Raw genomic sequence first — 20149 nt, forward strand, 5'->3', positions numbered from 1 at the left:
TGAATAGAGGAATATTTTGAGCCCATTAAAATCATTATTTAAATCACAGGTCAGCAAACTACTGTGAATGGGCTAAATCTGGTCCACCACTTGTTTCATTAAAAAAAAGTTTTATTGGGACACAGGCCCACTCACAGGTTGAAGAACTGTCTCTGACAGCTTTCCCACTGCATCTGCAGAGTTAAGTAGCTGTGGCAGATACCACAGGGCCCACACAGCCTAATATATTTACCAACGGATCCTTTGTGGCCCCCTGATGTTGGTGCTATTATCAGCGTGAAAATGCATTAATATAAACTTGTTGGCTATATTGGATTAATAATACAATTTAGACATTTGGACAAACAATGAAGAGTTGAAAAATCAACAATCCCACTGCATTTTTAATGTTTCTACTACTGTTATTGTGATAGTGTTCATGTAATAAACTAAGCAAGGAAGTGATGACAGGGAGTCTGCACAGTGAAAAAGAACCAACTGGGTCAGATACTAAGGCTCAAAACGTGGTGTTACTGCTTCTCAGTTGTGTGTTCCTGGGCACATGGACAAGAAGGGGCATCACAGCCCTGTCTGCAACAATGCTGACAGAGGGAAAAACTCAATGTCCAGTCGGAGGAAAGCAGAGAAGAGAAATGTTGTGTATTATATACTGTGTATCAGTCAAAAATGATGAGCTGAGAGCCACAAAAAGCATGTCTACCAAGAGAGTGGAATTGAATGACAATATAATCATGAAAAACTTAACACACATACACACACACAGACAAAACAGCGCTAAACTCTTCAAGCGGACAAACATATACATAAAATTCTACCAGCCTGGCCTGGGAAGACATGCATTAAATATCTAAGAGTATGAGCCTATCCAGGGAGGGAGGAGGAATGAAGCTGGAAAAGGGGACAAAGGGGAAGAATTAAGAATTGGTTTTCTGTGATCATGAATCATTACAAATACAAAAAGGTATGACTGATCATTATCGATCTAATTCTGCCCACCTGAGTTCAAATAGAAAACCAGCAAATAAGCTATTGAATGATAGACAGTGCTTATTAATAGTCATTAAATTCTCCCCAAAGCTATCCTTTTTTGTAAGATAATTCACTTTAAAATGTCAAGGAATAAAAGAGCTGTGGTAGCCGTTTTATCCCACTGTTTAATGCCTTTAAGGATTAAAAAAATTTTAACAAGTTTCTTCAAATTCTAAAATCAAACAGTTTCATAGCACAGCCCAGAGCAAATTTTCTTAGCCAGTTTAAAACATAAATCTTTTCAAAAACAAATCATCCAAATTATTCCAACTTCCGTCCCTCTGCAAAACTTGTTTACATTTTTCAGGAAATAAAATTACTAACTTAAGTCTCATTTGTATTAGTGTTGTTATTCTACTACTACTAATAGTTAAAACATTAACTTAGTACTCATTAACTGAGTACTTATATGTTGTTGCTGTTCAGTTGCTAAGTCACATCCAACTCTTTGTGACCCCATGGACTGTAGCACACCAGGCTTCCCTGTCCTTTACTATTTCCCGGAGTTTGCTTAAACTCATGTGCATTGAGTCAGTGATGCCATCCCACCATTTCATCCTCTGTCGTCCCCTTCTCCTCCTAACCTCATCTTTTCCAGTGAGTCTCTTCACATCAGGTGGCCAGAGAGTACTGGGGCTTCAGCATCAGTCCTTCTAATGAATATTCAGGTTTGATTGTTCTAAGTGCAAAAGAAGTACTAACTCACGGACTTTTGACAACTTTTAAGATATTTTGTCACTCTCTGGTAAGTGGGAACTTGCTTGAAGCCACACAGCTAGTTAAGTGACCTACCAGGATTCTAAAGTGGGCAGCTTTGAGGATCACGTGACTAACCACTGTTCTATTCTGCTTTAGAAATATGGTCCTAGCCTTATGGAAAGAAAAAAACTGAGACCTTCCTTCTTTGAACTGTAAAACACATTGTTGTGTTATCTATGATTTATTTGACAGTAAACAGGGGCCAAGATAGTAAAATAATCCCTCCCGTGGTAGGAAGTTTGAACAGAAAGTGGGCTTTGTTTAGCAATTCGGCTTTAGAAACAGTTCTTTGCAAAAAAGGATGGCCTGCCCAGTGAAAATTAGATACACATGCTAGTGTTTGCCACACATTTTGCTGGATATATTTGCCGTGCAGCAGTTTTCCTCTAGCAAAATAATCTGGAACAAATCTCACTGGCATCACAAACTGAATAAACTAGTTCAGTTCAGCTGCTCAGTCGTGTCCGACTCTTTGCGACCCCATGAACCGCAGCACGCCAGGCCTCCCTGTCCATCACCAAATCCCAGAGTCCACCCAAAGCCATGTCCATCGAGTTGGTGATGTCATCCAAGCATCTCATCCTCTGTCCGTCCCCTTCTCCTCCTGCCCTCAATCTTTCCCAGCACCAGGGTCTTTTCAAATGAGTCAGCTCTTCGCACCAGGTGGCCAAAGTATTGGAGTTTCAGCTTCACCATCAGTCCTTCCAATGAACACCCAGGACTGATCTCCTTTAGGATGGAGTGGTTGGATCTCCTTGCACTCCAAGGGACTCTCAAGAGTCTTCTCCAACACCACAGTACAAAGGCATCAATTCTTTGGCGCTCAGCTTTCTTTATAGTCCAACTCTCACATCCACACATGACCACTGGAAAAACCATAGCCTTGACTAGACGGACCTTTGTTGGCAAAGTAATGTCTCTGCTTTTTAATATGCTGTCTAGGTTGGTCATAACTTTCCTTCCAAGGAGTTAAGTGTCTTTTAATTTCATGGCTGCAATCACCATCTGCAGTGATTTTGGAGCCCAGGAAAATAAAGTGAGTCACTGTTTCTCCATCTATTTGCCATCCCCACTGGATGCCATGATCTTAGTTTTCTGAATGTTGAACTTTAAGCCAACTTTTTCACTTTCTTCTTTCATTTTCATCAAGAGGTGCTTTAGTTCTTCTTCACTTTCTGCCATAAACCAGTAGCCTTAGGTAAATTTAAGTGTTAACGTAGGTAATAAGAATTTAGAACTTTGAACTGATTTGTGACTCTCTATCCCAAACTGAGCTTGTGATCAAACCACCTTTCCAAAGACAGTAAACATTTTCCCAGGTATTTCTGGCAAGGAGGGTGACAAACCTGGGGTAGCATCGTACAACTTGTATCATATTCTGTTTGGTCAAACCACCTTTTGGATGAAGCACTTAGCTTTGAGTGCTATGGCAAAGAGTCTAGAACCTGAGTTATGATTAATGGTTTACCAACCAAGGGCTCACAGAAATAAAAGAAATAACTAAGGGAAAGGGTGTGTTCAGATAATGGAAGAGTAGTGATATGAAACACACTTGAGAGCTATTATTTGCAGCTCCAGAGGCAGAACTTGCATCAACAAATAGAATGCATAAGAAAGCTGTTCTGAGTTTAACATTAGAATTGCTCAAAAATGGAATGAGCTCCCTTCAAGGATTATGAGCCATAAGTCATCTAGCCACAAGTCACTAATATTGCTGGAGCAAAGACGAGACGGCTATATGCTGGGGTGCTGCAGAGGGAATTTGTGTGTCTGGAGGATATGACCTTTCGCAACCCTAACATGAGCTAGGTCTAAATCCCAAAGTCTATCCCTAAGCCAAATGACTACAGATATTTCTGTGAAATCCATTTTTCATAGCTGTTTCCTGCCTTCCCTGTCTTCTTACCAAACTGGGAACTCCTGGTACCTTGCTCATCTTTATATCCTAGCACCTAAAGTCAAACCTGACAAATACTAGATATTCAAAGAATGTTTATCTGATGAAGGAGTTTGGAGTTAGGAGATTTAAGATTGAGCCAGCTATGTAGGGCTTTCCAGGTGGCGCAGTAGTAAAGAATATGCCTACCAATGCAGGGGACACCGGAGACATGGGTTCAATCCCTGGGTCGGGAAGATCCCCTTAGAGGAGGAAATGGCAACCTGCTCCAGTATTTTTGTCTGGAAAATTCCATGGAGCGAGAAGCCTGGTAGGATACAGTCCATGGGGTTGCAAAGTTGGACACGATTGAGCACAGCCAGCTATGTAAGCCGAAAAATCACCTCTTTCACCTGAGTTTTTTTCCTGGATAGTTTTCCATAGCTGTCCTTCATTCCCTTCCTACCCCACACACTAGAAGCAACTATCCCCTTATCTGCATTTACAAGATCCCTGTGAGTGTGAAAGTCACTCAGTCATGTCCGACTCTTTGCGACCCCTCGGACGGAAGTCTGTTAGGCTCCTCTGTCCATGGAATTCTCCAGGCAAGAATACTAGAGTGGGTAGACATTCCCTTCTGCAGGGGATCTTCCCAACCCAAGGATCAAACTCAGCTATCCTGCATTGCAGGTGGATTCTTTACCATCTGAGCCACCAGGGAAGCCCCACAAGGTCCCTGTAGTCCCCAACAACTGTGAGCATCTGTCTCCCTACATGGTCACAGTTCATGAGAAGGGGTGTGGAGATCAGTGTCTGAGAGACTTTTCAGGTTTATAGATTTAGGTTCCTAACATCCAACAGATGGGTTATTGTAAAGACTTAAACATTCAGGTATTTCCAGTAGTCATGTATGGATGTGAGAGATGGACTATAAAGAAAGCTGAGTGCCAAAAAATTGATGCTTTTCAACTGTGGAGTTGGAGAAGACTCTTGGGAGTCCCTTGGACTGCAAGGAGATCCAACCAGTCCATCCTAAAGGAAATCAGTCCTGAATATTGATTGGAAGGACTGATGCTGAAGCTGAAACTCCAATTCCTTGGCCACGTGATGCGAAGAACTGACTCCTTAGAAAAGACCCTGATGCTGGGAAAGATTGAAGGCAGGAGGAGAAGGGGACGACAGAGGATGAGATGGTTGGATGGCATCAGCAACTCGATGGACATGAGTTTGAGTAAGCTCGGGGAGTTGGTGATGGACAGGGAGGCCTGGTGTGCTGCAGTCCATGGGGCTGCAAAGAGCTGGCATATGACTGAGCAACTGAACTGAAGCATTCAGGTGACTTAATGAACAGAAAAAATATCCAACTGTCCCAACCACTAAGCAGTCCTTTTGATAACCTTCACTTCAGTTAGTGAGATTCAGTTTATATTAAAGAGTAATAAAAACATGGACTTAATAAGATAGTAAAGTTTCTCTTTACAACATATTGGGAAAGCATAAAAATCAAATGACAGTTCATTAGGCTGCAATAACCCTGCTGATACGCAATAAGAACAAGTACTTGCCAAAGCTGCCCAGGAGTTAGTTCAGTTCAGTTCAGTTCAGCCGCTCAGTCGTGTCCGACTCTTAGCCACCCCGTGAATTGCAGCACGCCAGGCCTCCCTGTCCATCACCAACTCCCAGAGTTCACTCAAACTCACGTCCATCGAGTCGGTGATGCCATCCAGCCACCTCATCCTCTGTCGTCCCCTTTTCCTCCTGCCCCCAATCCCTCTCAGCATCAGAGTCTTTTCCAACGAGTCAACTCTTTGCATGAGGTGGCCAAAGTACTGGAGTTTCAGCTTTAGCATCATTCCTTCCAAAGAACACCCAGGGCTGATCTCCTTTAGAATGGACTGGTTGGATCTCCTTGCAGTCCAAGGGACTCTCAAGAGTCTTTTCCAATACCACAGTTCAAAAGCACCAATTCTTTGGCGCTCAGCTTTCTTCACAGTCCAACTCTCACATCCATACATGACCACTGGAAAAACCATAGCCTTGACTAAACGGACATTGTTGGTAAAGTAATGTCTTTGCTTTTCATTTAGACACCCATGGTTCGTAGAGCCCTTGCAGAACCAGCAATACAAATACCAACGCTTTCGTCTTACATCAGGAGAACACACAGAGGAATCTGGCATTTTTAACTGTCATTTTAGGTACTGGGACATGACGTTTCTGTAATTAAGACATATGATTTGGTCCAAAGAAGGAAACCTACTGGATACCCGAAAATCTCAGCCCAAAGAAAACACCTGTCTTTCAGGATCTGAGGGTCCTTACACTACCCACTCCGGAAGCCACGAGGTAGGGGATAACTGACATCACCCTCCCTCCTCTGAGTTCAGGGTCAAGTTCCGCGGAGGTGGGCGGGGGAGACCTGAGCCAGGATCTCCCGGGACGGGGTGGGGGGCGATCACATCTTAATTCACGGCCGATCCCGACCCCACACCACCCGCGAACGCGCCCCGAGGTTAGGCCCGGCCATCCCAGCGCGGCCGACGAGGGGCGCTGGCCCTGCGATCGCGCCGGCTCCGGACGCCTCCGTGTGGGTTACACCCGCCTACCGACAAGGCTGCCCGGGCCGCAGAGGCGGCGGGGCCTGGAGGGCTGGGGCAGGGAGAGCGGGGGGCGGCCTGGCCGGTCCGCCTTCCGCATACCGACCCTGTGCGCTCGCCACGGCCTGGCCTCGGAGAGGGGAAACGGATCCCGAACGCGGGGCGCAGGGCGCGGAGGAAGGGTCGCCCGCGCGCAGCTCACCGGGCGCCGCAGCCGCAACCTCCTCGCGCCGCCGGCGTCCCGGGCGTGCGCCCGCGCGCGCGCGCTCCCGCAGCCCCTCCAGGCGGCCCCGGCGGCCGCCCGAGCTTCCGGAGGCGGAGAGAGCGGAACGGGAAAGGAGGTCGCCTGGGCCCGCGCCGCTGATCCCGCGGGAACCGGGCGGTGCCGAGGCTCCTCGAGGCGGGCGTCACAGAGCGCGGCGGGCCCGCCCCGCTCCCGGGCGCGCGGGGCCTGGCCAGCGGGCGCCCTCTCGGATGGAAAGGGACGCGGGAAGAAAGTGACCTCTGGACCCTCGGCTGTGTCCTGCACCGCCCAGGTGTTAACTGCTGCCGCCTCCGCTGCTGACGAGGAAAGCCGCTTTGATGGTCTTGTGATGTTGTACCCAAACAGCAAGAGTAATAATAAATATGGAGGCAGCTGATATAAATATGCTTATATCAGCAAAGTTCGGTTTAAACAGCCCTGTGGGCCAGGGGCTGGTAAACACGTGAGAAAGTCCTCTGACTACTGGTAAATGAGATGGGTTGTTCAAACAATCTGGGAAAAATGATCTCCGTCCACTATATTGAATGCAGCCCTTTTTTGTGTTTCAACTCGCAAGCACATAGTAGGTGCGACAGAGCAGTGGCACCCCACAGATGCCGGCCTGCTAATCTCAAACCTGTGCTGTGATTAAGGATCTTCAGATGAGAACATCAACCTAGGTTATCCCAGGTGAGCTCAATGTAATCCCAAGTGTCTTCATAGGAGGGGAGACAGGAGATTTGAGGTCAGTAATAAAAACAAAACATGGCCATGGAAGCAAGAGCTTGTAATATACACCGTGGTGACTACAGTTAATACCCTGCTGTATATTTGATAGAAGCTGGAGATTCCCCATGGACAGAGGAGCCTGGTGGGCTACATTCCATAGGGTTGCCAAGAGTCCGACACCACTGAGGCAACTTGTCATGCACTGGAAACTGACAAAGGGAAGAAAAAGGGTTCTCCCCTTGAAGCTTCCAGAAGAAAAGCAGCCCGGGTCACACCTTAATTTTACTTTTGACCTCCAGAACGGTAAGATAAATTCATGTTGTTTTAAACCACTAAGTTTGTAGTAATTTGTTATAGCAGCAACAGGAAATTAATACAATAGGTACCCAATATTTTTTACATGAAAGTGTAGAGAAAGGAACACCTGGTAAGCCATATCATGCATGCCCAGTCACTTCAGTTGTGCTGGATTCTTTGCAACCCTATGGACTGTAGCCCGTGAACCTCCCCCGACCGTGGGATTCTCCAGACAGGAATACTGGAGTGGGTTGCTATGCCCTCCTCCAGGGAGTCTTCCCCACCCAGGGACTGCACCTGAGTCTCCTGCATTGGAAGCAGATTCTTTACTGCTGCACCACCTGGGAGGGGACCTTTACATGGATTTAAACATGGAGAGATGTAATTCATTGGTTCCAAAGACAGACAAAGCTGAGCACATGTGTATGTAGGCCCCCTCTCATTTAATTCCTGGCTGGGCCAATATGATTTGCTTTGGCCAATGGGATGTTAACAAATGTAACACAAGCAAAAGCTTAAAAAGAACTTGTATATCACATCTCTGGCTTGGTCATGTGAAGAGACCCAAGCAATCTCTGGAAGGATGAGAACTCAGGGAACAGAGACAAGCCCTGTTAATGGAGGCTCCATAGCCAGAGTAGTCCTAGCTTGTGCACCAGGAGATCACAGCATCGTTAGTGACTCGGGCAAGAAGAGGAGAACTGAGCCAACTGACCCCAGACCACTGACTGACCTGCAAAATCATAAGCATATCCAGTGATGGTTATTTGGTGGTAGTTTGTTATATGACAGTAGATAATTGACATACTGTTTCCTTAAATTTCAGGTCAAAACTTGGATAAGTTGAAATTATCCTCTTTTGGGGACCTACCCTTGTCAATTCTTTGTCTTGATACCAGCTAATTCAGTGTATACTACTTTGCTTTGTAATTCTCTTTCTCTTTGAAGTTTAATACAAAGACACTTCTGCCTGAAAGTTTCCCAAATTGAATATTTTTACTTGAAGAGGCGCACTCAGCATAATTTACATATCAATGTCCTAAAATTTTGTTCACAGATTACTTTTCCTCTTCCAAATGCTATAGTATGTTTCCTTTAAGCTTTAGCAGTCTATTTGTTTTTAAAGTGTTTTATAATTTTTTCACTTCTCCTTTTGAAATTTGGCCCCACTTACAACCGTATTTTCTGTAAACTACACTCTGCTTGAAAGTTTACAAGAGAGAGAATTAGGTTAACAGACCTGTTATGTTCTTGTGGTAAATCAGCAGAAGAAACGATAATGATATCTAGGTATTTTGATTCCTATTAATACCTATACAAAATTTTACCCAAGGTGGGCAAAGGCAAATACAGTGTTTTTCTCTCTAACCCTACGGCTACCTTTAAGGAGATCCAGGGGCTTTAAGAAGTATACTAATGGGCTTCCCTAGTACCTCAGACAGTAAAGCATCTGCCTACAATGCAGGAGAGCGGGGTTCAATCCCTGGGTTGGAAAGATCCTCTGGAGAAGGAAATGGCAACCTACTCCAGTATTCTTGCCTGGAGAATTCCATGGACAGAGGAGCCTGGCGGGCTACAGTTCATGGGTTTGCAGAGTTGGACATGACTGAGCAGCTAGCGCAATACTAAATAGTGAAGGGGAAGATTCATTACATATTATCGACAGAGATTGGGTGTTGTATACCTATTTACACTCCAGTACTTTAAATGTCAAATTTTCACTTAATTTATCCCTATAGTATCCCAATGAATTCAGACAGACACCATTCCCAGCTTACCAAAAAGAATAATGAAGATAGCCCATGGAGTGTTTAATTACAAAGCTGTCAGAATGTGCTGGCCATAAGGAATATAATAAATAAGGCATCTCTACTTAATTTGGTCTTAAGTTAGACCTGGGAGGACTCAGCACTGACTTCCAGGAAGGAACTGACTTCCTGGATTCTAATTTAATACCTGACATCTCCCTCAATACCTCTTGATCTCAGGCACTCCCTTGTCACCTCCCAGTGTTCCTCAAACCTTGCACAGGGTAGAAACCAAACTACTACTTTTAAATAAATGTTTGAATTGTCCGTGCTGACTTCGCAGCAATATGACATTTGCTTTAAGGCAGTTTCCTGACCACAAGTGTACATTTCTCCAGATCTCATTCTTGGGAACAATATATATAGTGTGCTGGAAAGATCGTGAGTTATAGACCAGGGCTCTCAATAAAAGACGGTTTCCTCTTTAGTGATTATACGATTTTACCAACTTTACGGATTACTATAAATCATTTTGCACTTGTCGGGTGGCTGGCTATGATACCAGCCATACTCAAAAAGCAACAAAACTAAACACTTGTAAAAGCATGGAATACAGGGACTAATAAGCTCATGGATTTAAACCCTGTTTTTTTCTCGTCTGTCATATGGGATGACTAAACGAGACAGAGTTTTTAGAAAGTACCATGAGTTAGTGCTTAAATGCACAAGCCTTAGAGCCAGAGCAGGTGGGTGATAAAACCAAAGTCTGATAACTCTGTAACAGTTGAGCAAGTTATTTTGCCTTCTGTGCCTCAGTTTCCTCATGGATAGGTGGAGATTACATTCACGGGTGATTGTGAAGATTAAATGAAGTATATCTGGTGCTTAGAACAGTATCTGACACAGTTAGTGCTCAGTTACTATTATTGTCAACTGCAGTAAACCCATATTTTGTAAAATTTAAAATATATATAAAGTATGTAAAGCGCTCAGCATGCTGTCCCTTGCATGTAAAGGATCACACACACACAAATGTATCTTATTGTCGGTAATATCAGATTACTATGCTTTATTTGAAATAATTTGGAATTGTAGGGTACACTTTGAGGACCCCCAGTGGGATGAACATTAACTATTTTAGGGGCAAAAGGGCTCCTTCAAGATCAGTTACACTGCTTAATTTAAAAACAAAAAAGAGAAGACAAGGAAGACAGGAAGGTAGTAACTACTTTTGAAGTCATCCCCTGTCATCACCTAGGCATGGCAAAGTCACATCTGGCCTCAGGCACTCATTACCTCCTTGTCCTTGACTTACAAGGAATAAGAATAAAGTGGTCCATGAATACTAATATTTAAAACAATCAGCTTTTTAAAAATGACAAATGTGAACATATTTGTTTTTATGTAGATACATAAAATAATTCATTTCTGTACTGTTTTATTAGAGCTTAATATTAGGGATGATTTTTTTTTTTTTGCCTCCTACTTCATCTCCCACTTGTAATCCATGCCATTCCAGGGAAATTTATTACAAAAACATGAATACATGGGTGCCCTTTGTATGTCTATGGACACTAGTATTTTTTTGTTTGAATGATAACCTCTTGGATAATACTTTGTTTTAAAAGAATAAACAGGGAGTTCCCTGGTGGTCCAGTGACCAAGACTGCGTTCCCAATTCAGGGGACCCGGGTTTGATCACCTGGTTGCAAGCTGGATCCCAAATGCCATAGCTGGAGATCCCACGTGCAGCAATGAAGATCGGGCCCAGCCAAATTTTAATAGTTAAAATAATAAAATATCCACTAGTTTACTTTGTATGAATGTTGTATTTTTTTCTCAGTTGAAACGATAGAGATTCTTTATAGAAAAGCACAGTATAGTCACAGTATTTGAAAATATATTTTAGTGCTTACTTAACTCTGTTTCCTAGGAAGCAGGCTGTAACTCAATTTATTGGAAAGTGCTAGTGCTTTTAAACTGTTTTGCTTTTTGATGTCTGTCTCCCACATCCTCCATGGCATCCCTCATCTATTTACCCCCTTCCCTTTCTTCCCCTTTCTATTCTTGATTTGCCCTCTCTATTCTATCACCCCCTTTTAAGTAAGCATTAATCTCTTTCCAGTTCCTTCATCTCCCTTAGAATTCCTTTATTCATTAAAGATATATCTGTTTTGTTGATCTTAGTAATTTCTAGTGTTTAGCATGTTGGCATCTTCTCAGTAAGCATTATCTGTATGTTAACGCGGGGGCCGTGGTACGAGAAGAAAATATGTATTCTCAAAATTACTTGGAGCACTTTCACTTGCGTGTGGGCACTGGCATTTGTACTGAATCGTTGGCGACAAAAATACAGGGAGTTGGAGCCACAGTGAGGATGGCAGCTGTGCACGCCCCCTGGCGCCAGGCAGACTTTTGAGGGGGACCTCTCTGTACCTAGGAATTTTGCAGGCAGCATTTACTGCTCCCCGTTTGTCTTGGTCCCGTCCCGGAGGCGGATGGGTGGGAAAAAGAGAAGGTTGTCAGGGGAACTAGGCTAAAAGTGAGGATCAAGAAGGGTTGCCTATTCAAACAGCAGGTGCAAAGGAGGCAGAAATTTTGAAGGAAGGGCTGTTAAACCCCCACCCACGGGGAGGTTACTTGTCAAGAGATGAGCGGGCCGAGGATTAAGGGATCACCTGAGCTGGAGAGCTGCAAACGCTTCTGACACCTGCAGCAGAATTTTCCATCAACAGACGGTATCCTGGGGGGGGGCGGGGACAGGAGCGCAGGAAAGAGCCGTTTTCGCGTGATTGGCGGCGCCCCCTACCCGGGAGGAGGGCGCCCGCGGCCGGTGGGCGGGGCCGGGGCGGAGCCGGGCTTGGGGGGCCGCGGGGGGGCGGGGCGGGGGCCGGGCGGGGCGGGGCGCCCCCGGCTGTCACTCAGCGGGTCGCGGTGGCTCCCCGCCCCCACCCCGCCCCCTCCCGGCACGCTTTCCGGGTCGCCCCCGCCCCCGCTCCGCCCCCGGGGCTCCGCCAGCGCGAGTCCCATCCCGGTCCGGCTACCTGGGGCGCGCCCGGCCGGGCAGCTGCAGGCCCGGCGCCGGCCGGCGGCGTCTGTGAGAGCCGTTCCGTCGGGCGGGGGCCGCCGACGAGGGCATGAGCGCGGACTCCTGCCTCCGGCGCGGCGGGAGCGGGGAGGGAAGGAGGCGCCGCGCGGAGGCCACCGTCCGGGGCAGCGCCGGGGGACAGCGGGGCGGGAGATGTGCCTGTCCTTAGCGGCCCAGCAAGCAGCATGCACCCCGATCCCTCCGACAGCGGCGGCGCCAGCCTCGCGGGCGCCCCGGGCGAGCGGCGGCCGGAGCCCCGGGGGGACGCGGCGGCCCCGGGGGCACCCGGCGGCGGGAGTTGGTGGGTGGCGGCGGCCGCCCTCGCCGCCGTGTGCGCCTCCTGCCTGCTGGCCGGCTGGTGGCCGGCGGCGGCGGGAGGCGCGGGGCCGGGCACGGTTCTGCTCAGGCTCAGCCTGTACCTGGGTTGCGCCGCGGCCGCCTTCCTGCTGGGGACCGTGTTCTCCCTGGTCTGCCGGAGCCCGCGAGCCCCGCCGCCCGACTTCGCCGCCGCCTGGAGACGGCTGGCCGCACGCCGCCGGCCGGAGGTGAGTACTGGGCGTCCGCCCGCGGCCTCGCCCGGCCCGCCCGCTCTGGGAGGGCCGGGGGTCGCGGCGGGCCGTTACTCTAGGGGAAGCGGGGGCTGGGCTTGGCCGGGCCGGCCGGGCGGGGAGATAGATGCTCGCGTCCTCTCGGCCCCCCGCGTGGGGCGGGCCGAGATGCACGCTAGCAGGTGATGTACTTAGTTGCTCGACTCCATCCTCAGTCCCAGGCTCGGGAGCTGAATAATCCTTCCAGATCTTGGCTGTGGCCCTGCCGCTGGGGAGCGGGGCGGCCGCTGTACGCAGGCGCTGCGCCTGGGGCCGGTCATCACGCTGGGTTCTGGTAACCGTTCCCCGTGGGAGGTAACTTTTATGCCCTTGTACAGACCGGGAAACTTGGCGCAGAGGGGCTGACTTGGCTTAGGTCCCCTGCCCGGTATACCTCATGCTGAAAGCCCGGGTACGCTTTTTTTTCTTTTTCTTTTTTAAATCACGCTGTCCTGTCTTCCGCCGTGTGGATAAGTATCGCAGTTTCAGTGGTTTAGGAAACGGATGCCCGAAATCACTGTAGTTTGCATCGAAAGGAACGTTATCATCAGTGGGGTGTGGCGATCTAGTGGAGGACCGTGGTTAAGGAATTCAGGGAAAGACAGTGTTTTAAATGAGCTCTCCACTTCCTTAGTGCCAAACCGCTGCTTTTTTCTCTACCTTCCAGGAGCTTCATTTTCACAACCCTTGAAAAGCAACTCGGTTCTGTCGTAGCTTGACTTACCGCTTGACTGAATTCTACTGTCATTAACCTGAAATTGCTCACTCTGTAGTAAGAGAAGTGGCTGTGGCTCAACTTCGTAAGAGTATTTTGTTAGAAGCATTATTACTCCCTGGGTTTTGTGTTTGTTTATAATACGACCTGCTTCTTCTTCTTCTTGTTTTAAATCTCACCCTCTTCGCCAAAAGGACCCTTTCCTCAGTGTGTTAGTTCAGAAAGCAGAGCTGAAATAATGGGTAAAGAGGTGTAAGTAAAGGGGCGCCTATCCCCACTAAGTTAAGCAGCTGTTCAGTATGTTGAGGAAAAGGAACTTCAGTTTTCATAAATAGCCCCAAACTAGCTGTGTTTATTTCTCTTAAAAACCTTCACCCAGCTATTATATCTGATTTAGCAAGAGTTGGTGAGGAGGTGTATTTTTCCTCTTGCTTTTCCCCTACAGTGATAAAAGACCCCAGAATTTTACTGTTGATGTGTGAATGACGTTACAGTTCTTTAGAGTATTTTAAGATGTTGTAGTCTATTTCATGTGTATTTAATCGTATTTATTGAGTCTTTCAGAAACCGGGTATTATTTTGGAAGCTGGGGTTGAATCAACAAGACAAACAAAAGCCCTGCTTTCTGGAGATTATATACTTATGAGGGAATCAGGCATTAAACAAAGAATGCGTTAGTTTTGGATAGTGATAAATGCTTAAATGCTTATGAAACCAAAAGTAGTTAAGAGTTAAGTGATTAAGAGTGCCTGGTGTGTGGGGGCAGGAAGTTTAGATGGTGGGGTCAGGGTCTAAGCCTTAGTATTATCACTCCTCTGTCCTGGAAGCCTCACGGGTGGTTTACCTCCCTTTTTCCTGGAAAATACATTCCCCCAAAGCTCCCACCTCACTTGTACCTCTGATAAAACTTAGGTTATCATCCAGAAAGATGCTTTAGTAGAGGAAGCAGAGAAAATACTACATTAGAGGTGACAGAAAAGGAAGTAGCTTATGTGATTCTCGTGTATACTACCTGAAAATTTCAGGCAGCAGAAGAGGTATACGTGTACATTAAGGACAGGCGATGATTGGTCATTCTTTTTGAATTCAGATTCCTACAGCATTAAGTAGGAAAATAAGTACATTAGGAGGTTTGCTTTCTGTTACCTAGAATTAAAGTGTATGCACATATGCTATTCATATGTCTGTGCCTACTCAGTTGTGTTCACCTCTGTGCAACCCCATGAACTGTAGCCTGCCAGGCTTCTCTGTCCATAGGATTTCCCAGGCAAGAATACTGGAGTGGGTTGCCATGCCCTCCTGCAGGGGATCTTCCCGACCCAGGGATCAAGCCCGTGTCTACAATTATTTATATATATTTACAGTACCAGTGCAGTTTACTCAAGCCTTTCATTGTGCTGTATATCCAATAACTTATGCTTAAGTTTTTTAAAAAATGCTCCTTATGAATGGAAGCATAAGCATGTGGTGTAGTGTAAAATATCTGTCAGTTCTGTGGGGGTAGGAGCTGGACCACACGGGTCATCTAACATATGTGGAGGGGGAGGCTATTTTGTAGTGAACCAAATGGTGTCTCTTAAGATACAGTGACTACTTTACTACAGAAATTGTGATTCAGCATTAAGAAAAGAATCCTCATTTGTTCTTGTATATTTCAGGTTCTTCTAGTATCTGCTGAGCGTGTCAGACACTAGGATCTATCCTATCTGTCCATCCTTTTTTTTTCCCCCTTCTTGACTTCTCTAGAGGGAAAAAAATGCATATACTATTAAAAGTAGGCAACCAGAGAAGACTAAACTAGAAGAGAGAAGGCATTTTCATGTCTAGACGTGTTCAAATGCTCCTGCACGCTTTATAAGGTAGCTGTTGGCTGTCATAACTCTTTGTGGTTGAGATCCTTGACTGATATCTTTTGTTATCCCTTGTACCTTGCAGGAGCTCCAAAAAGTGTTTGCTGATGATAATGAAAATAATTTGGTCAGTTTGTGGTCACTAACTGAGGGCTTTTCCCCTTCAGTTAACCTAGTGTTTACTGAGCATCACTTATGTGCAAGGAATTTTATTTTGCTTGGCTGGTAATCATTACTGATTAAAGTAGTAAAACTGATTTTTCAACTCGGGTGGAAAGAACATCCAGTGGTATATTCAGGTGGCAAAAAAAAAGAAAAGCTTTGTGTAAGGTCAGGAAGGTTGACGGTTAAGTCTTAACATTTGCTTTCTGGGCCCCACTTTAGAAAAACTTGAACTTTGTTGCAGGCCAGCTGGCTGGAGCTGTGATGCTCTGGGGTTGGCCTGCTTCTGGGGCAACAGTTGTTAGCCCTGCTTTGCTGAGTAGGCTGCCGTAGAGTTGTGCTTCTTAGTCCAAGGTTGTAGTTTGGTGTTGTGCCAGACCTGTCAACTCACGTGGACCAAAGGCCTCAGATTCACTAGCTGCGGTTACCTGACCCTAGCACATGATCTACCCAAAGCAACAGCAAGAAAAACATGGGAATAATGAATCAATAGTTTAGAAACCTTACTTTCGTTACTAGACCAGTGGTACAAAGTGTATCTTCATATAATGGAAAAAAGAAAAATAATTTCTTACATTTTGGTGATAAAAATAAGGAATAACTTTTTAAGATGTCAGTTATTCACGTAGTTTATGGACTTTTCTCTTTTACGTGGTAATTTATTAGATGTTTCTTGATTTACACTTGATTTATACCATTAAGTTAAAAATAAGCACTGGACAAATGAAGACTGGGGGCCTGATACAAGAAGGTCCACAAAGGTGCTTAGTAGCATAATGGGAAGCTAAAGTCCACTGCTATGTGAGGAAAGTATTAGTGAAAGACTTTTCCGAGTTTAGACAGAAAAGTTCAAGAAGTTCATCAAAGCTCATAAGCATTTACTGTATATCTGCTGCATATTGCTTTTCTGATCTTGGGAGATCATCTTGGCTTAGTTAGTTGCTAAATGTCAGTGCCAGGCACATAGTAGGTTCTCTATGGATGGGTTTTTGTCCCTAATGAATGGATTATTGTTTGAGATGAGAACAGACTTGAGTATCGGACTGACATTTTTAAATTTGAAATTTCAGCCACAGTTCCCTAGAGAAGGGATCACAGTCTCGCGGTGTGTAGTTGCTCAGTCTTGTCTGACTCTTTGGGACCCCATGGGCTAGCCCTCCAGGTTCCTCTGTTCATGGGATTTCCCAGGCAAGAATATCTCAAGGTAGGTGTCACTGAGAACTTCGATAGTTGCTTTGCATTAAGTGGATGGCAGTGTTTTCAGTGTTGGGGAGGATCCAGAGATGAACAAGATGCCCTGTGTCTCTGCCTTCTCAGGCTGAGTAGATTAGATTGATAGGGAGAACTGGAGGGGAGGGCAGATGTTTATAGAGACAGTAAAAACATTCACACAGCAATCCAAGGCGCCACTTGGCTTGGGTGGGACTTCTAGAATCCCTAAATGAGTTCTTTTACTGATACAAAAATTCTTTTGAGTAAAACAAACTCGATTTAGTTACTCAAGGGAAAAAGGAAAAGAACCAAGATGTAGGAAGACTATACACAGCCTCTTTGTGACGCTCCTTTATTATGCTAATGTGATAAACTAATCCTCAATAATTTGATAGTGGATAGTGGGGTAATACACTTACTGTCTTCAGATTATTAGGTTGACTTTTGACTGGGGGATTTAAGTCGGGGTGGCTACTGGGAAAAATGTTTTTGAGCAAGATGGCTTTTGAAACCCCCTTAAATCTAACTATAGTGTAAGAATTGTTTACCTTAAATTCATCTATTCATAATTTTTAAATTTAACTTTTTTTGCAGGTTATGGATTCACATGGCTTTAATAGAAAAAAGAAAAACATATCAAAGTATATGCATTGAAAAAAAAAATCTCCCCTATAGGCAACCATTATTAACAGTTGATTGTTCTAGATATGTATTATGTATATACAAGCAAATACAAATACATACTCAAAAACAATATAAATAGTGATTACACATAAAAGAAAATTATTTTCTGTATCTTTATTATGAAGGAACTATTTCTTAGGGTTAGTAGACATCAGAAGTTACATGTGAAGAGTGATAACTTCAAAGTAGGAAGCTACAATTCATGATTAAACCTGGAACGTTAAAAAAATGGTCATCAAAACCAGCAAATGTATACTAAGAAATGATGAACATGTATTTTTGAATTTAGCAAAGCTGTCTGAAGGAAGCATATATATATTTTCACAATTTGTACAAAAGCAAAAGGATTTCCCTGGTGGCTCAGCTGGAAAAGAATCTGCCTGCAATGTGGGAGACCTGGGTTCAATCCCTGGGTTGGGAAGATCCCCTGGAGAAGGGAGAGTCTATTCACTGCAGTATTCTGGCTTGGAGAACTCTATGGACTGTATGGGATGGGGTCGCAAAGAGTTGGACATAACTGAGCGACTTTCACTTCACTTCAAAACAAACCCAGAAAATTGTATTTTTTCATATTGTATCCTAAATTATTACAAGATTTTGAATATGATCCCTTGTTGTTGTTTAGTCCCTAAGTCTTGTCTCTGCAACCCCATGGACTAGAGCCTGCCAGGCTCCTCTGTCCATGGGATTTCCCAGGCAAGAAAACTGGAGTGGGTTTCCAGTCCTTCTCCAGGGGATCTTCCCAACCCAGGGATAGAGCCTGTGTCTCCTGCTTGGCAGGCAGATTCTTTACCACTGAGCCACCTGGGAAGCACCCCTAGGAAATTGTTTTAGAGACAGAGTACATGTACTGTTCCGGGTTTGAGTTGCTGGTGAGTGTAATCAGATGAATCCTAGGAGGCGGGATTGTAGAGATGGCTTGGGCTGGGTTGTGGAAGTCTGCAGCTGTGAGAGAGTAGGGCTGGGTTGTTGCCTGCTGTTGGGGCAGCTCCTCATACCTTTTGAACTCTGGAGTGTGGCATCTAAGCTAGGTTATGGACATGCTAAATGGAAATGTGATTAGGGGATACTGGAGGAGAAGCACTAATCAGTTGCAGTGATTCAAAGTGAGAGTTAATGAAGCTGTGTGAAGGGAGATCACAGCCAAGAGTGACTTTCATGTTTCTTTCATGTTAATGTCATGATGGGTGAAATTTCCGGTGACTTTCCTGTGAGAGGTTTCTTTCATGATAATTATCAGTAGTTATCATTACAGATGGGTTCAAGAATCTTCTCAAGAGCATCTTAACATTCTCTTTATATAATAAACTCAGCCCCAAACTTAAGAGTCCTACTATTTCTTCACAAATGTGAAGACCAAAGTCTCCAAGCTTGATCAGTGCTACTTGGAGCCTAAATTCTGATCATTCCCAAGAGATTTATTTCTAATTCCCTTGAATCTTAAGCCAGTTTTGTTTTGGACACATGCTACGATGTCAGCTTTCATAATTAAATGTTGCCTTCTTAAAGATATCTTAGGTTTCTTTTCCCAACCTTATCATTTTGAGGGTAGGAATTGCCCTACTTTTCTTAGAATGTTTGAGCCCTCGTGCAGTCAGAATAGTGCACACATTTGTACTAAAAAAAGTGACTCAGCAAGTTTGGTGCTGAGGGCTTAGGTTTTAGAAAAGGAAATGTCTGTGGAAGCCTGTTAGTATTAAAATCATGACATACAAACTTGCCTTTTTTTTTTTCTAATTGCAGCTTTGCTTTTGAAAGAAAAACTTGCGAACTTGGAGCTTGTATTTTTTACCAACTTCACTGTTAGGTGACTTTCTAAATGAGGGCTGCTTGTTTGCATGGAAGTGACCGATGACAGAGGTGGATAGACAGCCCTTCCTGGGGACTCTGCTGGGCACCGTGGGGGTTGGGTTCAGTTAGTCATTCTTACACCCTCCTTTAGTCCTAGCGTGTGTGCTTATTTAGTTTCTCCAAACACAGTGGAGCTTTCCAGAAAGCCCAGTGGGTTTTGGGTTGCATTCTGGTGGGCTCCTCAGCTTGAATAATGCTTTGTGAGAATGCAGTTAGGAGGTGACGTGTGTGGGCTCTGTCCCCACGGCTGACCCGAGCTTATTAGTGATGCTAGGCCCTGGCCAATCCCAGTCCATTTGTCAGCCAGCCCGGGGCTTCCATGTATGAACACCCGTGAGCTGGACGTAGAGAAAAATGAATATGGTAACTCCAAGTAAAATGGCTCCAAGGCCAAGGGGGAAGCCAGAAAGAATTGTGCACTTTTAGAATAAGACAGTGGAACTTGTTTAGGTCACTAGGATCTATTTAATAGTAAGCTTTCTGTTTTAGTGTAGACTACACCTCTTGGAAATATGGGTGCATTTTTAGCAAGTACTCATTTCTAAAGTAACCTGCCTTGCTGTAGTTCGCACCCACCTTGTAGGTATGGGTGAGTTTACGTTAATAGTAGTAACTCAGAGTGTACAGAGTTTGCTCCTGTCTGCTCACGCCGAGCTTCATCCTGCAGTCTTCTTATTTCTGCCAGCCCACAGGCAGGATTTTGCACACATGAGTGCGTTCA

General features: G+C 45.2%; 1 protein-coding gene across 1 annotated transcript in view; it reads left to right on the forward strand.

Moving 5' to 3' along the window:
* Positions 1-12552: 12552 nt before the first annotated feature.
* SNX25 (sorting nexin 25) overlaps positions 12553-20149 on the forward strand; it is a 90905-nt gene continuing 83308 nt past the window's right edge. The window contains exon 1 of the mRNA XM_052661411.1: positions 12553-12912. Within this exon, the coding sequence (XP_052517371.1) occupies positions 12553-12912 (360 nt within the window). The remainder of the gene's footprint in view (positions 12913-20149) is intronic.

Source organism: Budorcas taxicolor, chromosome 24, assembly GCF_023091745.1.
Source record: "Budorcas taxicolor isolate Tak-1 chromosome 24, Takin1.1, whole genome shotgun sequence".
NCBI lineage: Eukaryota > Metazoa > Chordata > Mammalia > Artiodactyla > Bovidae > Budorcas > Budorcas taxicolor.